The following is a 21,162-nucleotide window of genomic DNA, read 5'->3' as shown; positions in this document are numbered from 1 at the left end:
ATTCATAAGTTACCTCTATGACAGACTATGGTTTTACTGTAATAGCTCTGATTTAAATGAGTTCATGTTGTAATAAATGTACATGTCTCAGTTTCCCTGACTAACTTGTACAGGTGGGGAAAAGGGTTAACAGACTGTGGCCACGTCCAGATGTGCAGGGGCATGTGCCTGCAGCAGCACAAATAGCAGTGGCATAAATTTGTGCTGCTACTTTGTGCCTCAGCGCACACCCCTGCACATGTGATTTGCTCCAGAACACACTGTCCTGCTTTGGACAAACTGCCCTTGCCCAGCTCCTTGTGGCTTCTGCTGTGCTGGAGCAGCAGGGGCACAAATGGAGCAGTAGAGATGCTCTGGCCAGCAACCAGATAATTTCACTGGGGAACCAAGCCTTCATTTGTCCCAGCCCCATGCTATTCCACATGCTCTGTATGCTTTTTTTCCCTAGCACTTTTTTTTGCTATTGGAATTAAATAGCTTTGTTGACATTTCAAGGGGGTGGGTGACACCCAGGAAGCAAGAGAGGGAAATAAGCACCAAAACGAATAGGGCAGCATGAAAAGCCTGAAGCCCAGCTTGTCTGGGGATACTTGGGGGCTGTGCAGAATGGAAAGAGAACAGTTGAGTTAACTTTGATGTGTTCAGACTGCATGGACCAGACTGGGACTGCTTAACTTTTTGGAAGGGGCCAGATTCTTCTTGCGCAGTGGCCCCTACCTCCAGTAAAAGCCTTTACTGAAGAGGAGCTATTTTGCTCCTCTTCAATAAATTGAATAACTTCAATTGGAACTTGAAGTTTACTCTTTTCCTTGTTGGCAGGGTAAAGTCCTCCCTGGAAAGTAGCTCCATGATGAAGGGCCACAGATAGCCGGGGGGGGGGGCGGGTCACTGATTGAAAGATTGGAGTCTGGGAGTTGTAAGGAGTCAGGGCTCTCCACTTACTCAAGATGTTACACCTACCCTGGATTCCGGGGTTTCTTATAAAGAACAGACAAGGGTGGTGATCTCAAATAAAAGCTCTTCTGGGAGAATCTCTCACAACCTCTTTTGAGAATACAATTTGTTTCAGATTGGTCTAGAGAGATCATTGACATATGCAGCCAACTGTATTAAAATCCTATTGAATTGGTGACACATTTCGGAGAAAGTTTTAACCAAAAATTTAACTTTTGAGGGGGGAAAATGACTTTCATATAATAAATATCCAATTTTTTTACCAATTCTAAGACACACTACTATTTCTTCTTCTGAAGTACAAAAAGGTAAAATATGGCAAATATTAGACCTTAGAATGTTTCTGGATGTCTAGAAAGAAATCATAACAAGAATATGACCCTTTTACATATTTTTTTTAATTAAATCTTCATTTAATAAGGAAACTATATAGAATGTCACTAAGCCATATTTACCTACTCCTTCTCTACCTTTGTCTTAAATATCTGCAAAGCTATAAGAGAACTGATTAAGTATTGTTCCCATTAGTGGAGGCACTGCTGTGTGCCAAAGAAGTACAGTCTGTCCTCAGAGCTCTCAAATCTCTCAAGCCGGTTTCTAAACATTGAGGACAAAGAAAAAGAGCAATTAGTCACAGATTATAGAGAAGATCTGTGGTCATCTATCTTGGCTACAGTCTTTGTTTGGAATCACATGAAGCTAGGCACCTATATGCCAGAGAGACTCCTATGGCTCTGTGTGTGTCTCAGTAATTTAAATCTCAGACTGACACACAGAAAACGTATAAAACTTCCTAGAAAAAAAACCTCTGAAGATGTTATCCATTCTGCATTACAGAACAACACAAAGTACTAGTTTAGAACTGAGAGAAGCATGAGGCCAAATTAAAAGTTATGAACACGGAAAACTAATTTATTTGATTTAAGGAACTATTAGGGAGGAGATTTCAGCACAGAACTGTTTACTTATTTTTAAGACTGTGATTTACAGATGCATAATTTTCTCAATTTTCAACAGCATTTTAACTTGTATTTATGGCTAAAATATATGCTGTCATTAGCTGGATTTAACCAATTTTGTAACTGTTGGCTGAGTGAGCGACAATTTGACATTCTTGTTTTCCCCTGTGTAAACAGCAGATCCGCTACCTTCTTTCTCCTCCTTAATACCACAGCTATTAGCTTTGGGAAATATTGATGTTTAAATAGCAAGTCATTATTAGGTAGTCCATGTTTGCTAATGTCAAAGAAATCTGAAATTCTATAAGTATGCCTGTATACAAGGCCCACTAAAATCAATTGGCTTAAAAAGGCTTTGGCCTATGCCAGGGCATTCTGACTAAACACCGGGGCTGCCTGACCCATGGGGCACACACCATGCCAGCTGTACTAGTGCAGGCTACCGGCCACACAGGCTGCACACCTTTGTACATGGATGTACACTCCCACACCCACATGTGGGCAGACACTCCACTAACCTGTTGTACCATGCGTTGAGCGGGTGGGTACTCCTGCACCCTGTTGCAAACTTGGACCAAAAAGGGTGGCACCCCACCTCACCTGCAGCTCCCTGAAGGCTCCCCATGGCACCATGCCACAGTAAGTCTAAACAGCAAAATGGTCCGATGCAAGAATTCCTTATGTAAGCAAACTGGGCATGTAGGCCACTTGGGCACTTCTGCCAGAAGATGGGAGGGGGAGATGGCTTTACAAGGTGTAGGATAATTCAGGACCTGCATGTTAAGACTAGAACAGGAACACCCAGGTCAGGATGTGAAACAAGTCCATGGTACAGGACAGTTTGAGATATTCATGATGCAGATAGAATGCAATGCATCATTTGTTTTGATCACTGTTAAAATAAAAAGGAGAACTGGAAATCAAGGGACATTTGTAGTGACCTAGGGGGCCTGAGTAGCATTGTGCTGCCTACCTCATGACAAGTACAAATGCATTACTCCTGGTCTGATGGACTTGTTAGGCCAAAATGTGTTGGGGCTGTGCTTGCAGACAATAAACCTGGCCAAATATTTGCCACCAAACTGAGCCTGTGGACATTCTTTAAGGCAAGTTCGGAGTTGGAATTTCCAGGCTGTGACTTTGTCGACACTGAAGTCCCTCAGACTTCAGCACTGACAATACATCAATAACACCTGACAGGGTCAGCTGCAAGGACAACATTGATAACACCTCATCATGACACACACCACCCTTCCTCTCCTTACTAAGCTGCAGTTGTAGTGCATGACCATCAGCTAAAGCCTGTGTAAAGGAGCTGACAAGGCTTCCCCCACAGCACTTACTAAAGCAGTTATCTCAATCTTTAAAGTATCCATCCTTGGCGCAAATCTGCTTGCTCTGTCCTTTTGAGTTTTGTGCTCTCTCTCATATGTAATATGATTTCATGTGAATGGGTTTCAAGGACTCTGTGGCTGCATTTGCTGTACATTTCATGTTAGTTGGGGATCTTCCTCATTTATTCCATGTATGATTTTATTACAACCATTACACCATCTAGGTGATCTTTTTCTCTGGAGAGCAGGGGTGGACTTATAGGTTGTTTATAGACGTTAAAAAAACCCCATAACAAACAAAAAAACCCTGGCGCTTTAATGTAAACTCAGTGTGCTCTGGCACCAAGCCCAGAGCATGCCCAGAAGAAGCAGTGCATTAGTTGGACCTGGCTTGCCCAAGTAATTGAACTGATAAAAGTGCTAAAAAGCCCTGCTGAAGCTCCCCATCTCTATAGATGTTTTGGAGCCAGGTCCAACTAACGCACTGCTTCTCCCAGTAAAGTGCTTTTTTTTTTTTTGTATTTTTTTCAAGGTCTGTAAGCAGCCAGTGGTTTTCTTTTCAACTCTTTGGGTGCTTCTCTCTCTCCTGCTTTTACAGATACTGTTTTAGTTTTCAGAATAAGATTTCTTAAAACCTGGCTTTTGTATGGTAGTGGTTACAGTGTGGTGGCTGTTGTTTGTGAGTCACTGTGCTGTAGTTGATCTGGGTCATTCCACTTATCTCCACCCCAATAACCATCATGAATCTTGAATCTTGGGGAGGGCTATTCTGTGCTATCAATTTAGCTGCAATTAGTTCATTCAATCCAAAGTTAATGGCAGCAGCCACAGTTATAGATGGCTTTGTCTTATCTTTTTTTGTTTGAATGCCTGCCAATTTCATATGCCAACAACCTAGCATGCAGTTTTTCAATCCCTCCCTTAAGTGTTCTTGTTGTTGCTAACTGTCTGGACAGTCTTGGGGTATATAGCCTGGTTTCATAGTTTTTCATTGTTTTAACTGTGTCTGTAGTTAATTAACAGGAGTTTCTTCATGCTTTCAAATACCAGTTTCTATTTTTCCCAGCCATTCATTCATTGGTCATTTTTTTCCCCCTCTGTCCTCACACCAAGCATTCATCCACTTTGACACACCTGGCGGTAACACTTGTAACACAGCATGTGCCACGGCAGTCTCTAGAAACCCAAAGGAACTATCATCACCTCTGGGAGGTAGGGCTGTGCGAAATTTCATCGGATGTTTCATTTTGACACTGTTTTAACTCATTTTGAGCTCAAAACAGCAAAATTGAAATGAAATGAAAGGCTTTGAAACAGTCTCAAAACAAAATAATGGCACTTGAAGTGTTCCAAAAGTTTTGAAACATTTTGAGTTTCAAAGCTGGGCTTGCTTGCAGGGAAACAGAAAGTAAGGAGAGGGAGGAGGAGGAGGGGGGGGGGAAGGACTACTCTGATATTGACATGTGTAGCTGGCCAGTGATTGTGATCCTTCCCTGAGGTCCCTTCCAATCCCAGTGCTCTGGGGGAGGGATGGAAAAACAGCATAAAAAAGCAGCATTGCTTGACAAGCTTTCTCTGTGCCTTGGGGTTAGTTACTGAGCTGTGTCTTTCAGCAGCTCAGCAGCGTCAGAGAAAGGCTATCACTTCTTACTTGCTAGCCTGTTACTAGAAAGTAGGATCCAATAACTTTTGCTTTCCTAATACCTTTTTATTATTATATTCATTCATTCCTTTCAATTTATTCTTCCCCAAAAATCCTCTTTTTGTTTTTGTTAGTCTATTTTGATTCTTTTCCCCCAGAAAACAAAGCTGTGCTTTCTCTCACAGTGTGCATTCCATTCACTGTGGAGGGAAGCACAGCGTAAATTATATATTATAATATGCAATATATTTAGGAACACATACATACATTTATATATTTTATCTATTACATAAATATATACATAAAATTATCTGCATATATTACATACAGATTTAATTACAGAAGAACACAGATTTTCCAGCACACCAAACACTATGAAACAGACTATGAAGCATCCTGGAAAGGCAGCTGACAAGCCTTCAGGGAGGAGCAAAAGAGGGGGTAGAGGGAGAGCTGTAAGTTACACCCCCCCAAACTGAGATGCAGCCTCTTTCCTACAACTAGCAGGCATGAGGCTTCCAGTTCTAAGCAGCAAGGAGAGGGGAGCAGTGCCACTGCCTGAGTCTGCATCCCCTTCCAGAGCACCAGTCATAAGCCCTCCCCCCCAACCACCACCAATATGACAACAAGAAGCAGCACCAGAACCAGCATGACAGTCTCCTCCACCCCCATTTCACTTCCCATCCTGAGCATTCCAGTGCCAGAGGAAGAGCTGGATCTGGGTGTCATAGCAAGAGAAATTCTGGGGAGGGAGGTGAAATCATGCTCCACACCCCTCAAGTTTCCCCTAGAGCCAGGTCTCCTTCCCCAGAAGGCATTTCAAAGGAGGTTGTGGAGGCAAGCAGCTCAGCTGAGTCAGCTCCTTCTGTTGCTGTGCCTCTGCCTGCTGAGGAGGAGGAAAAGGCAGCATCCAAACATGCACCCACACCCCACAAGTGAGGGGGTAGCGTGGTCAGGGATCATTCTGAGCTGGCAGATGATCCCACATATGCTATCTGCCTGCACTGCCAAGCCAAAACCAGCTGGGGCAAGGGAATGAAACATATGAGCACCACAGGAATGCTGATGCATCTCTGCAGGCACCAACCCCTTGCCCTTGCTCCTCCTCAGCCTGGCACCAGTGGGAGTGTGCCCAAAAAGAAGTCTCCATCTCGCTCCAAAGCCCCCATCCCTCCAAAGCAGAGGCAGGCCACCCTGGAACAGTGTGGGGGAAAGGTGAACAGAAAGAGGGGAGGGGCACTGCAAAGGTGAGAGAGATCATCCAGAGCACTGGGAAGATGCTTGCTGTAGATTACCAGCCCCTCTTCTTAGTTGAGCGGCCAGGGTTCAGGCAGCTCATGGCGCTCATGGCCCCATCATAGCAAGTGCCCGCAAGCACCACCTTCAGCAGGACAGTGGTGCCCTAGCTGCATCAGGCATGCAGGGAGTACTTGAGGGATAAGATGCACAATGCAGGTCCACAGGTGGCCTTACACTTCACCTCAGACATCTGGAGCAGCCAGGGTGGAAATCATGCATACCTCTCCCTCACAGGGAACTGGTGTGACCAGGCAGGCCATCAGTAAGCTCTCCTTTAAGCCAACGTGATGGATGAGTCCCACATGACCACTGAGATCATGGAGGCCATGAACCACTTGGTGCAGGGGTGGCTCATTGGGCAGGGTGAGCTCACCTGTGGGTTCATGGTCACCGACAATGGGGACAATATGGTCAAGGTGGTCCATGTTGCCAACTTTGTTGGCATCAGCTGTGTGGTACACAAGTTCCACCTCATTATCAGCCAACCTTCTTATGAGCCACCTGGAAGAAGACTTCCTTAAGAACTGCACCATCAAACCCTTGCTGTACTTACGATACATCGATGACATCTTCATCATTTGGACTGAGAACCTGCAATCTCTGATTGAGTTCCACCAGAAATTCAACAGTCACCATCCCTCCATCTGATATTCTTTAGAATACTCCAGCACCAACGTCTCCTTTTTAGACACAATGATCAGTATCCAGAAGGGTAAAATACAGACCACAGTAGACAAGAAACCCACAGACCAACATACATATCTGCACAGAACCAGCAATCACCCTAAACACACCAAAAAAGTTGTGATATACAGCCAAGCCCTCAGATACCACGGCATTTGTACTGAAGAGAACACCCGGGATCGCCACCTCACCAATCTTAAAAAGGCTTTCACCCAGCAAGGGCACTCCTCCAGAGAGGTAGATCGCACGTTTGAAAGAGCCACCTGGATACCACGTGAAGAACTGCTACAGTACAGAAGAAAAACACCCACAAATCGCACACCGCTGGTTATGACGTATCACCCATCCCTTGAACCTGTATGGAAAATCCTCAAAAAATTGCAAACCATATTAGAAAGAGACCCTATTCTTAAACAGATCTTCCCAGAGCCACCCATCCTAGCCTTCAGACAAGCACCGAACCTCGCCAACCTCATCACCAGAAGCAAACTTCCTCAACCCCAGAACACACCAAAAGGATCCAGACCGTGCCAGGACAAGAAATGCAAAACCTGCCAAAACATCTCCACCACCCCCACTATTACTACACCCCACAACTGAGCCATCAGCATCCCAGGATCTTACAGCTGCACCTCCAGAAATGTAATATACCTCATCCAATGCACCAAATGTCCTGATGGAAGATATGTAGGAGAGACCAAACAACAACTGCGCACCAGAATGAATGCACACCGGAAATCCATCAAAGACAGAAACTCTCAATTACCGGTGGGGGCACATTTCTCACAGGAGGGCCACTCTCTCTCCAATCTCTCAGCCCTGATCCTCAAAGGAAACTTACACAACACTTCCCAGAGACGAGCCTATGAGCTCCGTTTCATCAACCTGCTGGATACTAGAGATCAGGGACTAAACATAGACATTGGATTTTTGATACATTATAATCTGCCTGGCAACTGACTCCCCAGCCCAGCCCAGACCCTGGCTTGTTTACTTTTCATTCCATCCAGGAAGAGTACACACCAATTGCTGAAGCTTCCTTAGCCTGACGAAGGGTTTTTGAACCCGAAAGCTTGCTTAATAACTATTCTCCAACCATATGGGTTGGTCTAATAAAAGATATCAAATTCACCCAAGGAACATTGTCAGGGATGTCTTGAAGGGGGACAGAGCTGCTGGTGACGGTGCCAGGCCCAGCAGCAAGCTCATTTCCAAATGCAGGAAGGTGGCAGGTTACTTCCACCAGAGCATGGGGGGGGGGGAGATGCTGTGAGAGAAACAGGCAGAGCTGAACATCCTGCAGCAGAAAATCATCCAGGATGTGGAGACTCAGTGGAACTCCACATATCCGATTCTTTAAAGACTGGTGGAACAACAGAAGGTCATCCATGAGATGGCCTTGCTTGGGGAGACTGGGATCAGTGGCCCCCTGAACAGAGATGAGGGAGTACCATCTCCCAGATCTTGGTGGTCCTCAAGCCCTTCCTTGAAGCCACTGAGACTTTCAGTGCTGGCGATGCCTTCCTCAGCCAGGTGATCCCTGTAGTGAGGGAACTTCAGAACCAAATAGAGAAGTTCCAGGTTATCAATGTTTCTGTCTGGGGCAAGCCGCTGTCACCAGATGTGCAGGCACTGGTGAGGCAGCTTAAGGAGGACACCAGGAAATGGCTTGATTCCCATGGTCCAGTACGGTCCATATGCTGGCTGCCATGTGTGACCCAAGAATGAAGGGGAGCATCACGGTTGCCCAGGAACACCTGTCCAGTCCATCGACTGGTGCTCCAAGTGAGAGGGTGTTCATCATGGCTGGTGATGTAGTGACACCCCACCATTCCTCCCTGGATCCTGGTTTGATGGAGCATCTGGTGATCCTGAAGATAAACCTCCACTCCTGGGGTTCCCTAAGATCTATGTGCAGATGGACTGAGTGCCACCCCCCTCATTTCGTCCACACTTTCTTATTTTTTTACCTTTGGGTTTCACAACCATGTAGTGCCCTGCTCTCAGAGCTGGAGGGGGTACTCACTGTATCACCAGCCAGCAGGGGAAGAACATGTCCTTGCTGAGCTCCTGTGCTAGGATGAACTTGGAGGTATGGCCAGAGGCTGTGGGGAAGGAGGAGGCCCAATGTCCAGGGCATGACCATTAAAACTGCACCCTGCCAGGGTCGGGAGCCTTGGTGGGACTGCCAGTGGTGCAGCAGCCCCAGGAAATGCCAGGACCGAGGATCTCCCTGGTGAAAGGCAGGTAAGGGGTGCCATAACCTCCAGTCACCAAGCACACAGAGTCCTGGCTGGGGAAAGCCCAGACCCATCACATCTTTGACAAGCCTGAGGCTTGCTGATTGCAGTGGAGTTGTGAGGCTCCAGGTGAGCTCAGCTTAGCTGTCTGGGATGCCAGCTTCCGGTTTGAAAAACCCTTCATCAGGCTGAGGAAGCAGCTGCAGTTGATGTGTGTGCTGTTCCTGGATGGAAGGAATAGTAAAGAAGCCAGATGTTGGCATGCAATACAGGCAAGAAAGCCAGTCAGTGAAAATGGAAATGGAGCCATAAGGGGGGACGAACAGGCTGAGGGGGTGGTGGGGAGGAGGATGTAGCAGGTAAAAGTGGAGAGGTACCTGGAGAGTCAGATGTCTGGCTGGTTGTAGTGTGTCAGAATTCCAATGCGAGTCCATGAGATTCTGTATCTAGGAGACTGATGAAGTGCAGTTCATAGGCTCATTTGTTCTTCTTTACTATTAGTAAAGAATAGCTTATTGGCTTCTTTACTATTCATTTCATCCAGGAACAGCACACACACCAACTGCAGGTGCTTCCTCAGCCTGACAAAGGATTTTTCAACCCAAAAGCTTGCTAAGATATATTTCTCAAACTATTCAGTTAGTCTACTGAAAGATACCAGATTGACCCAAAGAACCTTGTCTGCCAGTGCCATGTCCTTCGATCAACACCCCTAGCACCTGTCCCCAGTTAGCTGACCAGAAGGAGTCAGGGCCCTGGGCACGTCTAAGCCCCAGGGCCGGGACTGGCAGGGAGAGTTTTCTGGCACCTGCTGGAGAAGAAGCTCCTGAAGGAAAGGAAAGAAAGGCTCTGTGACAGTTTGGCTGCCTGTGATGCTACTAGTGCTACTATGCTGCTTACTTACCTGTTGTTATTTAAAGTGGTGGACAGAACTGAGGCTGTAGGGGAGGAGGAGACCTCATTGGAGCACGCTACCATGTTGTATAGAGGCCCTAGCGCCAGTGAGCGTGTGCCTTAGCGCACACACAAAGTCACACGTCATGAGTTTTGCTTGTCAGTAACTTGAGGTGCAGTTTCCCAGAAACCCCTGTACCTATCTCCTTGAAACTTGGCAGGCTTTGTGGCCTCAGCAGGGGCTACCATGCCTGCTGTTTTCACTCCCCTGTGCCTTCACACCTACAAGTGACACAAGTTTTGCTCTGAACAGTTTGAGGTGCATTTTCCCAGAAACCCCTGCAACTATCTCCTTGAAACTTTATAGGCTTTGTGGCCACTCTCCATGCTGCTTTCATTCAAATCAGGCAAGAAATGACAAAGTTATAGGCATTTGCTTGATTTCCAATTATAGCCTATGGGCAAAACGTCAAAATGCGTTGAAACAGCAAAACAGTTTTAACTGAAACGGAACAGTGCTTCAAAACAAAATGAAATGATGAAATGGAACACTGTGCCTTCGAAGCGCTGAAACGCAAGTCAAAACTGAATGGTGCTGTTTTGCACAGCCCTAATGGGAGGACATGTGTGGGAAGACATCTGTGCAGGCATGCTGTGCAGCAGTGGGAGAGGGGGTGAAGGTGCATGGTGCAGTGGGAAGGGAAAGCTCCAACAGTGTGGCAGGAGCGAGGGGGAAGGCATCTGCATAGCATGAGACCCAGGGGTCTATTGGCTCACACAGCATGCAGCTGCCAATCATTTAAAAGTTGGGCTGCCCTGCCCTAGACTAATCCTCATTCATCCTAGTTGATCCATGGGAGTTATTATAAACACATGGAGAGAGACACCATCCAGGAAATCATTTCTTCCACTTCATAGAATACTGACTTCTCAATACTGACTCACAAAAGGTGTAGCTTATTTATGTTCCTATTCTCTTTTACAGTTTAGGCCTTGTCGCTCTCAAGTTAGAATACTTCTGTTATGCACTTCACTAAGGCCCACTTCCTTAGTGAAGTGTATGATATACAATTGGAGTTGTGGTGTATCCAAAGGAGACAAATTCAGGTAGGAGTCCAACCTTTGGAAGAGATCCTCCATGGTCATTTGGTCCACAGCTTGTAGGAATGGAAGAATACTATTCCTAAATCAGCCTCATCCAATGATTTTCCAACCTCCTGAAAAATCTCCAATGAAGGAGATTCCATTAACTTCCTTGGGTAACCTCTTCTACTGCCTTACTGTTCTCATAGCATGGAAGCTTTTCCTGATACCTAATCTAAATCTACTTTTCTGCAGGTTAGAGTCGCTGCTTTGTGTCCTGTCCTCTGCAGCAAGGGAGAAAAGTTGTTCTCCCACTTCTTTAGAGCAGTCTACTAGTTTATGGAACAGAAACTTCCTATCACATCCCCCACTAATCACCTCTTCTTCAGGCTAAACATTAAGGCTGTATGAAACGGCTATGTTTCGTTTTGGTTTGGATTCTGCCATTTCAGAGAACAGTGATTCATTTCAGTGTTTTGGATCACTGTTCCATTTTGACTCAGCTGCTTTGGAGTTTTGACACTGTTTTGGCACCGATTAGGAAATTCGGATTGGCCAGGGAAAGCAAGGCACAGCTGGGTGGCTGCAGGTTCTCCTGCAGCTCCTCTGGCTGTGCCTGCCTCTGCCCTGGTGGGGGGAGTTGTGGGAGAAGCTCCTATGGCTGCCCTGCCCAGCCCTATCCCCTACCCGGCCCCAGTCTCCTGGCACTTAAAAAAAAAATTCCTGCACTCACCGGCTGTAGCAGCGGCGATCGGGGCCTCTAAGGGCTTGTGTCAGAGCCCAACCATGCAGCATGGGGCAGTGGGTAGATTGCCCACCCCCCACCTGGCACCCACGCAGCAAATGCCCCTTGGTGTGGGTGTAGCGCTGCATGCTGTCTGGGAGATGGGGCTGCTGAGGCTAAGCAGTGCCAGGTTCCAGCTGCCTGGAGCTGCCCCAGCTCCCAGACAGCACACGGCGCCATGGCAAGCCATGCTGCACCCTTGCAATGCAACTGCTGCCATGTGAGTGCCAAGCAGGGGGGCTATTCCCACTGCCTTGCACTGCACGGGGGAGCTTTAACACAAGCCCCCAGAGGCCCTGATCCCTGCTGCTGCAGTGTGAAAGCAGGGCTTTTTTTTTTTTTATTTTTTTTTATTGCTGGGAAGCTGGGGCCAGGTGGGGAATGGGGCTGGGCAGAGGGGCATAGGGGCTTCTCCTGTGGTTTCCCCCACCCAGACAGAGGCAGACACAGACAGAGAAGCCATGGGAGAAGCTGGCTGTGTCTGCTGTTTCAACTGGCAGGGTAGCAGCATATCTCCCATTCTGCATTTGTACTTTTGATTATTCTGCCATAGGCATTATACCAGGGGTGGGCAAAATACAACCTGCAGCCTGCGAGGCCATTCCATCTGGCCCACAGGGCCCCTAAAAAAATTTAGAAAATTAATATTTATCTGTCTTTGGTTCCTGTCAAAGATGACAGCAACTAGGGGCAGTAGGACCCAAGAGAAGCCTGGCAGGCTCCCCAACAACAGGGCCTGCCTGGCTCCACCCCCACAGCTGAAAGCCCTAGCAGGGGCTTTTGGCCTGGGACCATGTGGATGCACTGGTGCCAGAAACTCAGGTAAAGGGGAAGGGCAAGGGAGGACCGTGGGCAGTGAAGGAGCTGGTGCTGACCATGGGGAAAAGCAGACCCTCCCCTGCCATGTGGCCAGCAATCCCTGCTGCAATAGCTTGCAGCCTGTGCAGGGCTATCCTGAGCAGGCACAGGCAGCCCCACGTAGGCGGCGAGCGGCTGCAGTGCGGGGCGCTGGCCACAGGGTGGGGGAGGGGCCGCTTTTCCCTGTGCTTAGCACCAGCTTGTAACCTGCCCCCACTGCCAACCTGGGCCCCACGCCAGCTCTGGGCTCACCCATTGGGGCTGCGCACAGTGGCAGCAGCTGCGGCCCCTCCACTTGCCATGCCAGGCAGTGTTTGCTGCTGCTGCCCGCCCAGGTCTTGCATGCTGAGCAGCCCAGAGGTGGCAGTGGCAAACACTGCCTAGCGCGGAAGCCTGCCCCATGGTTGGTGCCCCCAGCTGCAGCCGCTGCCTGTGCCTGCTCAGGATGGCCCCCTGCAGGCTGTAAGCGGCTGCAGCAGGGAGCACTGGCCATGGGGCATGGTCCGCTTTTCCCCCATGCTCCACACCAGCTCTTTCCCTGCCTTGAAGCAGGGAGTTGGGGCTGCACGCTGCCCCCCACATGTACCATGGGGCTGGGGGGTGGGCACTGGGAGTGAGCGGGTGCCCGGTGCCCACACCAGTGTCCTGGGGCCAGTGCCAGTGGGGCCCGTGCCAGTGGGGCCCAGAGCAGGGCAGCAGGAGTACAGGGTCTCGGCTGGCAGGGTCTCTATGGAGCTGGGCCAGTTCCTCTCTCTCCCTGCTAGTGCAGCCCAGCCCGGCTTCACAGACCCCTGCCAGCCTGTGCCCTGCTCTGGGCCCCATTAGCGCTGGCCCTGAGACACTGGTTTCGAGACATTGGGACATTGGTCCCAGGATGGTGACCAGGGGGCGGGGCACCTGTCAAGGGACGGGGCTACCCATGTGGCTCTTGGCAGCTTGCCAAAACTGGGTAAGCAGCCCTCCGCCTCAAATAATTGCCTGGCCTTTCACTATTCCTTGCATTTTCCTTGTGATTATTGTGTCCGTTATCCATCCACATTTTAGTAATTTCATCTAGCCATAATTTCTCCAATTTACTTACAAGAAGGTCATATGGGACTTTGGCAAAAAGCCTTATTAAAGTTTAAATATATTGTTTCCACCGCATTCTCTTTATCCATCCAATTACTTACTTCTTCAGACAAGGAGATCAAGTTGATTTGGCAACTTTTAAATAAGGGTATTAGGTTGACCCCCTTACAGCCTTCTGGAACCCGACTCATCTCCTATGACTCAGAAATATTATTCCTCAGGATTCAGAGATCTCTTCTGCTGATTCCTTCATTATCATGGGACAATGTTAACCAGGCCCTGCTCACTTGAACCAAGTCAATGAATGAAAAGCTCTCTGATGCTCTTTCACTATCATGGCTTCCCCCTTCTTTATCCATATCATTTTTATTAGTTGATTGCACATTTTTGTTGTTTTTGCTGAAGACAGAGGCAAAATAGACATTGAACACCTTCATCTCCTTCGAATCTTGCATCCTCTGTTAATTCCTCACCCTAGCTATTTAGAAGTGGACTTACAGCCACTTACAGGTCTTTCTTTTCTGACCTCTGTATTTACAGAATCCCTTCTTATTGTTCTCACTTTCTGTACTAGATGTAACTTAGTTTTTAGCTTTGCCTCCTTGGTTTCATTCCTGAAATTCTTGCCATTTCTTGGTATGCTTCCTTAGTGAATTGCCAAGCTTTCCTTTGCCTGAAAGTTTTTCCATTAAAATTTGAGGCATCCAGGAAGCTCCTTGTGCGGTCACTTCAGTCTCCTGTCATCCTTCTTGTGTGTCCATCATGACAGAATAGATTCATCTTGAGCTTCTAATACTATGCCATTTAAAAAAAAAACAACGTAGTTCTCCTGAACCTGTCTGTCCTCCCATGGACCAACTTCTTAGTTCTGATTTAGTTCATGTTTTCCCCATCTTTAAATATTATGGATTCTATTATATCATAACCACTTTTTCCTCAAAGTCTCCCATCACTTTCATGTCCTCAGCCACTTCTTCCCTACTGGTAAAAACAAGATCCAAAATAGATGATTCATAGATTTATAGATTATAAGGGACTGGAAGAAACCTCATAAGATCATCGGGTCCAACCCCCCTGCACTAGGCAGGAAAGACAACTGGGGTCAGGTGACCCCAGCAAAGTGACCATCCAGTCTCATCTTGAAGATTTCTAGGGTAGGTGATTGTACCACTTCTGGAGGGAGTTTATTCCACAGTCTGGACACCCTAACTGTGAAGAAGTTCTTCCTAGTGTTAATCCTGAAATGGTCTTCCAGGAGTTTGTGAGCATTACTCCTGGTTTTCCCCAAGGGTGCACTGGTGAACAGTTCGCCAAGCCCTTGATGTATTCCCCTGATGTAGTGGTAAGCTGCTACCAAGTCTACGCTCAGCCTTCTCTTTTTTAGGCTGAAGAAACCCAAGTCCCTCAGCCTTTCCTCATATGGCATGCTTTGTAAGTGTCTGATTATATAGGTGGTTCTTCTCTGGACTCTCTCAAGATTTTCCATGGCCTTGTTGAAATGTGATGCCCAGAACTGGACACAGTACTCCAGCTGCATTCTCACCAATGCCAAGTAAAGTGGAAGAATCACTTATTTGGTTTTGCTTGAGATGAATCAGTTGATGCATGCCAAAATATTGTTTGCCCTGCTGGCTACAGGGCAGGGTATAAAATCTAGTCATATCATATCTAGTCAGGCTGGCTACCTAATCATATCTTTAACCTTCCACAACAGAAAATTAGCCTTCAAATGTAACAGTATGCTTTGCAGCATAACTCCTGTGGCATCTGCTGGAAGAATAAAAATGCTCCATCCGTAACATCTCATAATGTCTCAATAATTTTGCCATCTCATTAGAGTGCCTTGTCTGCTCTTCTTTTTGGCTTAATGGTTTATAGGAGACCTCACCATAATAATCACCACTCCCCATCCCCCAGCCATACATACTCAGACTTACTGCCTTTTTCTTCCTGGAGCTGAGAACAAGCAAGTATATAATGTGGTACCAGCCCCTTTTTCCCCAAACCTATCCTTTCTAGATGAGAATAGTCAAATTAGGAAACTGAGCCACAACTCTTATGACACTATGTAATATAGTATGTGAAATAGAAACATTTCAGTTTTCAGCAGCATAGTTGGACAAATGTTTCCATAAAAAAAACAAAAACAAAAAAAGTCACCCTTTTGGTGGGGGGAGTTTAATGGAAAAAAACAACACACAGTAAGTGTACAGAAATGTTCACTCTAAATTAATGGGATTACTCTAATTAAATTTAACCAGAATATGTGTTCCTAGACTGGGATCCTTAATTAACTTCCATATTTTTAGACAAAACCACAAAAACACATAATATTTAAATTGCTATATGCCACATTTTCCACTGTTACAACAAGAGTTTTATTCTGTGTAAATTTATGATCAACTCATTCTATGATCATTTAGTTACAATAAGCTACTATTTTAATGATGTAAAACTGCATCCTATATAAATATTGATGCTTAAAGTTTACTATATACTATAGCTACACACTACAACAAATTAATATCACCCAAGGGGGAGTAAGTTGCTAATCCAATTTTTAAAGAAAACAGTTTAGGATGGTGGGAGAAAATTACTTACATGCTTCCAGTTCAATGCTTTCCCCGAAACCTATTTTTCATTTTTATTTTTAAACACATCTTTCTTGCTACAAACTGCCTTTATAACCTTTACTAATTTCCATTGGGTTAGGGAAGCTCAAACTGTAATGTAGTCTGATATTCTGCCAATATGCAACACTGTAAATTTGCATCATCCTTCCAAAGACTGATTGAGCACTACATCCCTCAAGTGGCTTTGTTTCTGCCAATTTACAACTAAATGCCTTAGCTCAGTGGTGCTCAACCTGTGGGTCAGATCCAGCCCATGGATCCGTGTCACTGGCCCACACGGCTGGGGCTGGAAATTTGATGGTTAGGGAATGGTGGCAACATTAATTTGCGCTCTACTGCTGCCAATTTTCTGGACCAATGGGAAGACCTGAAGGCCACATAGTATGGCCCTGGGCACTAGACTGTGATGGTATGTCACCAATCCAGGTGTGCAGGGTCGGGTTGGCATATAGCTGGATCTGGGCACTTAGGCTCATGCCAGTTTGCTGGCCAAATCCAGCACCTGAGGTTGAACCAATGCACTGGATCACACGAACTCCACACAGGATCCAGCTCATGAACCAACCCCAAGCCACTCATCTGGCCTGGGAGATCAGAAGGTTGGGCACTTGTGCCTTAGCCTGCTATCTAACCTGAGTGTCCTAGTGGGTAGGGGAAAAAATAAAACAAGAGCAAATATCCATAAGATAGTTTTTAAAAAAAAACCTTTAAAAATGTTGCATACCTCCTATAGATAAAAAGGCCAAAGAGAAAAACTAAGTTATTTTAGTTCACAAGTTTAATGTTTTATCTTTACATTAATATTTCCAGGACAGGCTCATTTTTCAGAATCTTACACCTGAGTTATTAAGAACTTTGCTGTGTATTGCCAGGAGCTATTTTTTTTTTTCTAAAGGATATTAAACTAGTTATTAGAAATATTGCTGTTGTGACACAGAATGAGACCCTACACATCATACTGGCAACATGTTGTAAAACATAAACCTTGGAAACAGACACACTTAACAAATAGGAGTTTGTTTCTCAACCATATTTGTTGTTAATTAATTATTCATAAAGGCAGCAATGGTGTGGTCACATTTAAATTTAACACATTTTCAGATAATTCTTAATAATTAGAATCTAACACTAATGGCATTTTCTTGTAGCATGGGCTGCCTCATTAAACATTTTAGGCATGTTAACTATCAAATTTGTGATAATGAAATTTTGAAAATTATATTTCTTGTGGCAAGAAAAAGCATAATGTAGCATCAATGACTGTTTCTAAAAGTTTACATTAAAATACAAAACAACAGATCTTGTACACAGTGCCAACCATACTAAGTATCCTAGATCATACTGCACAGAAACCAGATCTACTGCGTCCATCAGGGAAACATTTTCCAGGCAAGTTTCAAGATATTTTAAATATACACTAAGGAAATCAGTAGCATAAATGAGGTCAGAAAGATATTCATATTGGCATTCAGTACTACCACTTACTTGCTCAGCCAGCTACTACTTCTGGGTTATCTAAAAGTATTTAAAAGTGCTGGTTCCACTACACTTAGAGGGGACTATAAGATTAATAAAGTACAAGGGAACAGTCCATAGTATGTAGAAGGATTTAATGCATTTTAGAATAAAAACTGGAAATTATTTCAAAGCCAAAAATGAAAAGTTCTGTTCAGGTATAACATGTTCAACTGATCTGTCATCTGAGTGGAAAGCTGCAATTACAAGCAAGCAAATTAAAATGCATGGTGAAGAGAAACTTAACATTTATTCATCTATGCATTATAGAACAGTTGTACATTTTCAGTCCAATAACAGAAAGGAGAGGACCAGCACACACACATTCCATAGATAACAAAAGTCAGATTTAGTGTCAGCTCAATTACAGTGCTCAAAATTCATAAGGTAATTCTTTTCTAATTTCTGAAGTGTAGTTATATGAAGCAGTTAGAGGTTAGAAACACCTAAGAATGAAGCGGCAAGGAGGACAACTAAGTCTTTAGTTTAAAGGCAAAGGCCACACAGCCAACATTAACACAATACTGCTGAAAATGCAAAATGGATTTCTGACAGAACAGCTCCACTATTCCATACCAATCAGTTCTCCTTTCTCCACAGGTGATTTGTAAGCAGGCAGATGAATCAAAGATATAGCTATCCTCTGGTAGAGGCTGCAGTTGCCAGGGAAGAAATGATCCATAAGATTAATTAAGGCATGTTTAAGATGCTAAACAACTCAGCAAAGTGACATTTCAAGCAAGTAGCCTCCACTAAGCAAGTATGCATATAATCTAGAACAAACCCGATTTTACAGATACTGCTTTGACTTGTTCTAAAAGCAAATATGTATGGGGACTCAATAGCAGTATCAATCGGTCCATTAGAGAGTTTAAAAAATTGCATCTTTATCCTTCAACAGTTTTAAAATGTTTATTTATTTAATTGTAGCCCGTAGGATTTATATAATGAAAGCTATAGCAGCCCAAACACCAATGGCCACATCTTACCAGTAACATAGGTAACAGCAGACAATTCATAGATCCAGCTCTCATCTAGACCAGTATCTTCCTGTGCAAACTAAAATATCTCATTTCTCCATCATCTGATGGATGCATAGCCAGTTACACCTCAGGGAATTATGTACCCACACAATTTTGCACATAAAATGTATGACCACGCATATAGGCAGACAAGGTTCCTTGGGTGAATTTGATATCTTTTATTAGACCAACCTAAATGGTTGGAGAATAGTTATTAAGCAAGCTTTCGGGTTCAAAAACCCTTCGTCAGGCTAAGGAAGCTGCAGCAGTTGCTGCGTGCTCTTCCTGGATGGAATGAAAAGTAAAGAAGCCAGGGGCTGGGCTGGGCTAGGGAGTCAGTTGCCAGGCAGATTGTAATGTATCAAAAATCCAATGTCTATGTTTAGTCCCTGATCTCTAGTATCCAGCAGGTTGATGAAATGGAGCTCATAGGCTCGTCTCTGGGAAGTGTTGTGTAAGTTTCCCTTGAGGATCAGGACTGAGAGATTGGAGAGAGAGTGGCCCTCCTGTGAGAAATGTGCCCCCACCGGTAATTGGGTGTTTCTGTCTTTGATGGATTTCCGGTGTGCGTTCATTCTGGTGTGCAGTTGTTGTTTGGTCTCTCCTACATATCTTCCATCAGGACATTTGGTGCATTGGATGAGGTATACTACATTCCTGGAGGTGCAGCTGTAAGATCCTGGGATGCTGATGGCTCTGTTGTGAGGTGTAGTAATAGTGGGGGTGGTGGAGATGTGGGGGCAGGTTTTGCATCTCTTGTCATGGCACGGTCTGGATCCTTTGGCCTTGATAAATGCAATCTTGCCCAGCTACCATACAGTCAGTGTGCAGCTTTTTTTCATAGCTCATCAATTTGAGCCTGTCATTACTTTTTGCTGTACTTTATCCACTAACTTGCCTTTATCATACCCAAAATAAATTGTTTGTCTTCATTTTCACCAGATTCTCTTATATCCCAGGTAAGTGACCCTACCTGAAAGCTACCGGCTATTCTTGACTAGTCTCTCGTCTCCCATTCCCAAAGCCCCTCTTCAAAACAAAGCATCCATCCATCCATCCATCCATCCAAGATATTAGAAACCTTTCTAACATTTCAGTTTTGAATATTTTTTTTTCAAAATGAGTTTCACCAATTCATGACAATCCTGAGGCAACTGTTTGACTATAATAGATCATGCTCACAAAACAAATCTGGAAATCAAATTTCTGTGGGGGAGATAGCTGAAATCATAAGTCTGATCTGTCCTTTGCTGTTTCTTTATTTTTTCTTATTTTTTCTTTTGGTCTTTCTTACTACCTTAGTACTGTTATACTGAAAAAGTAATGTATAGATGGGAAGCGGGGCTGGGGAGGGTGCAGAGTGGGGAAGAGAAGCTTTTGATTCCCAGAAATAGAGAACTTGCATCAATGTGCTCTGGGGTGGGGGAGGAGTGTTTTAATTAAAGTGGCTCTTGGGAGCTGCTCTGATTAAGATGCCTGCAGTGTCTCATGTATTCAGCATCCCACACCACAAAATGGCAATCAGGGCACTAACTAAAGCTCATCTGATGAGCACCTCCACTGCCATTTTGAAGCACGGGACACCAAATGCAAGAGACAACAAGACTGCTGGAGCATGATAATTAGCATACTCCAGCAGACTCTGCTCTGACACATGCTAAATAGCACGTGTCAGAGCACGCATCAGGCATGTGTATAGGTGTCCTATAGGACTAGCAGGTCCTTATTAATAGTCTCTGCGGTAGAGAAAAGACCAAAAGACTTGTTGATAGGTGGATAAAATTTTCAAAAATGACTAAGTAACTTCAGAACTTAAGTTCCATTTGTGAATTACTAGTCCTACTAAGAACTTGACTCCCACTGATTTCTAAACCCATGTACGAAAACTGCCCCAAACACCTGTACATCTTGAGGACCCAAATGCTTGTTAAAATTTAGCTCCAATTACTTTTGAAAACTGTATTATTTATGATCCTTTCATCCTTCATAACATCAGAGGAAATTGATATTTCACCTCTCTCAACAAGGCAGTGTTTTTCTCTTCAGTCTTGTGATAGGATGCTGCTTCTTTGCTAGATCTCTTCCCCATAGCAAGTTCCTTGTTGACTAATTATTTCCAACTCCTTTTCCCTTTCATAGAAACCAACACTGCACAGTGATAAAGCTTCTGGGCACCATCTTTCCTACATT

The 21,162-nt window shown here is 45.0% G+C and overlaps 1 protein-coding gene across 7 annotated transcripts in view; it reads right to left on the bottom strand.

Annotated features, from left to right (window-relative positions):
- Positions 1–21,162, bottom strand: part of TUSC3 (tumor suppressor candidate 3) — a 324,556-nt gene that overhangs the window by 131,421 nt on the left and 171,973 nt on the right. The window contains exon 7 of one of the 7 annotated variants that reach the window (XM_059721779.1): positions 18,029–18,603. The exons of 5 other annotated variants lie outside the window; for them this stretch is intronic. In XM_059721779.1, the coding sequence (XP_059577762.1) occupies positions 18,424–18,603 (180 nt within the window). In that variant the 3' untranslated portion in view covers positions 18,029–18,423. Of the gene's footprint in view, positions 1–18,028; positions 18,604–21,162 lie in introns of those variants that run through there. One more of the 7 variants, XM_059721778.1, reaches the window with a different exon arrangement.

Source organism: Alligator mississippiensis, chromosome 2, assembly GCF_030867095.1.
Source record: "Alligator mississippiensis isolate rAllMis1 chromosome 2, rAllMis1, whole genome shotgun sequence".
NCBI classification, from domain to species: Eukaryota; Metazoa; Chordata; order Crocodylia; family Alligatoridae; genus Alligator; species Alligator mississippiensis.
This window is presented reverse-complemented; position numbering and strand designations above follow the sequence as displayed.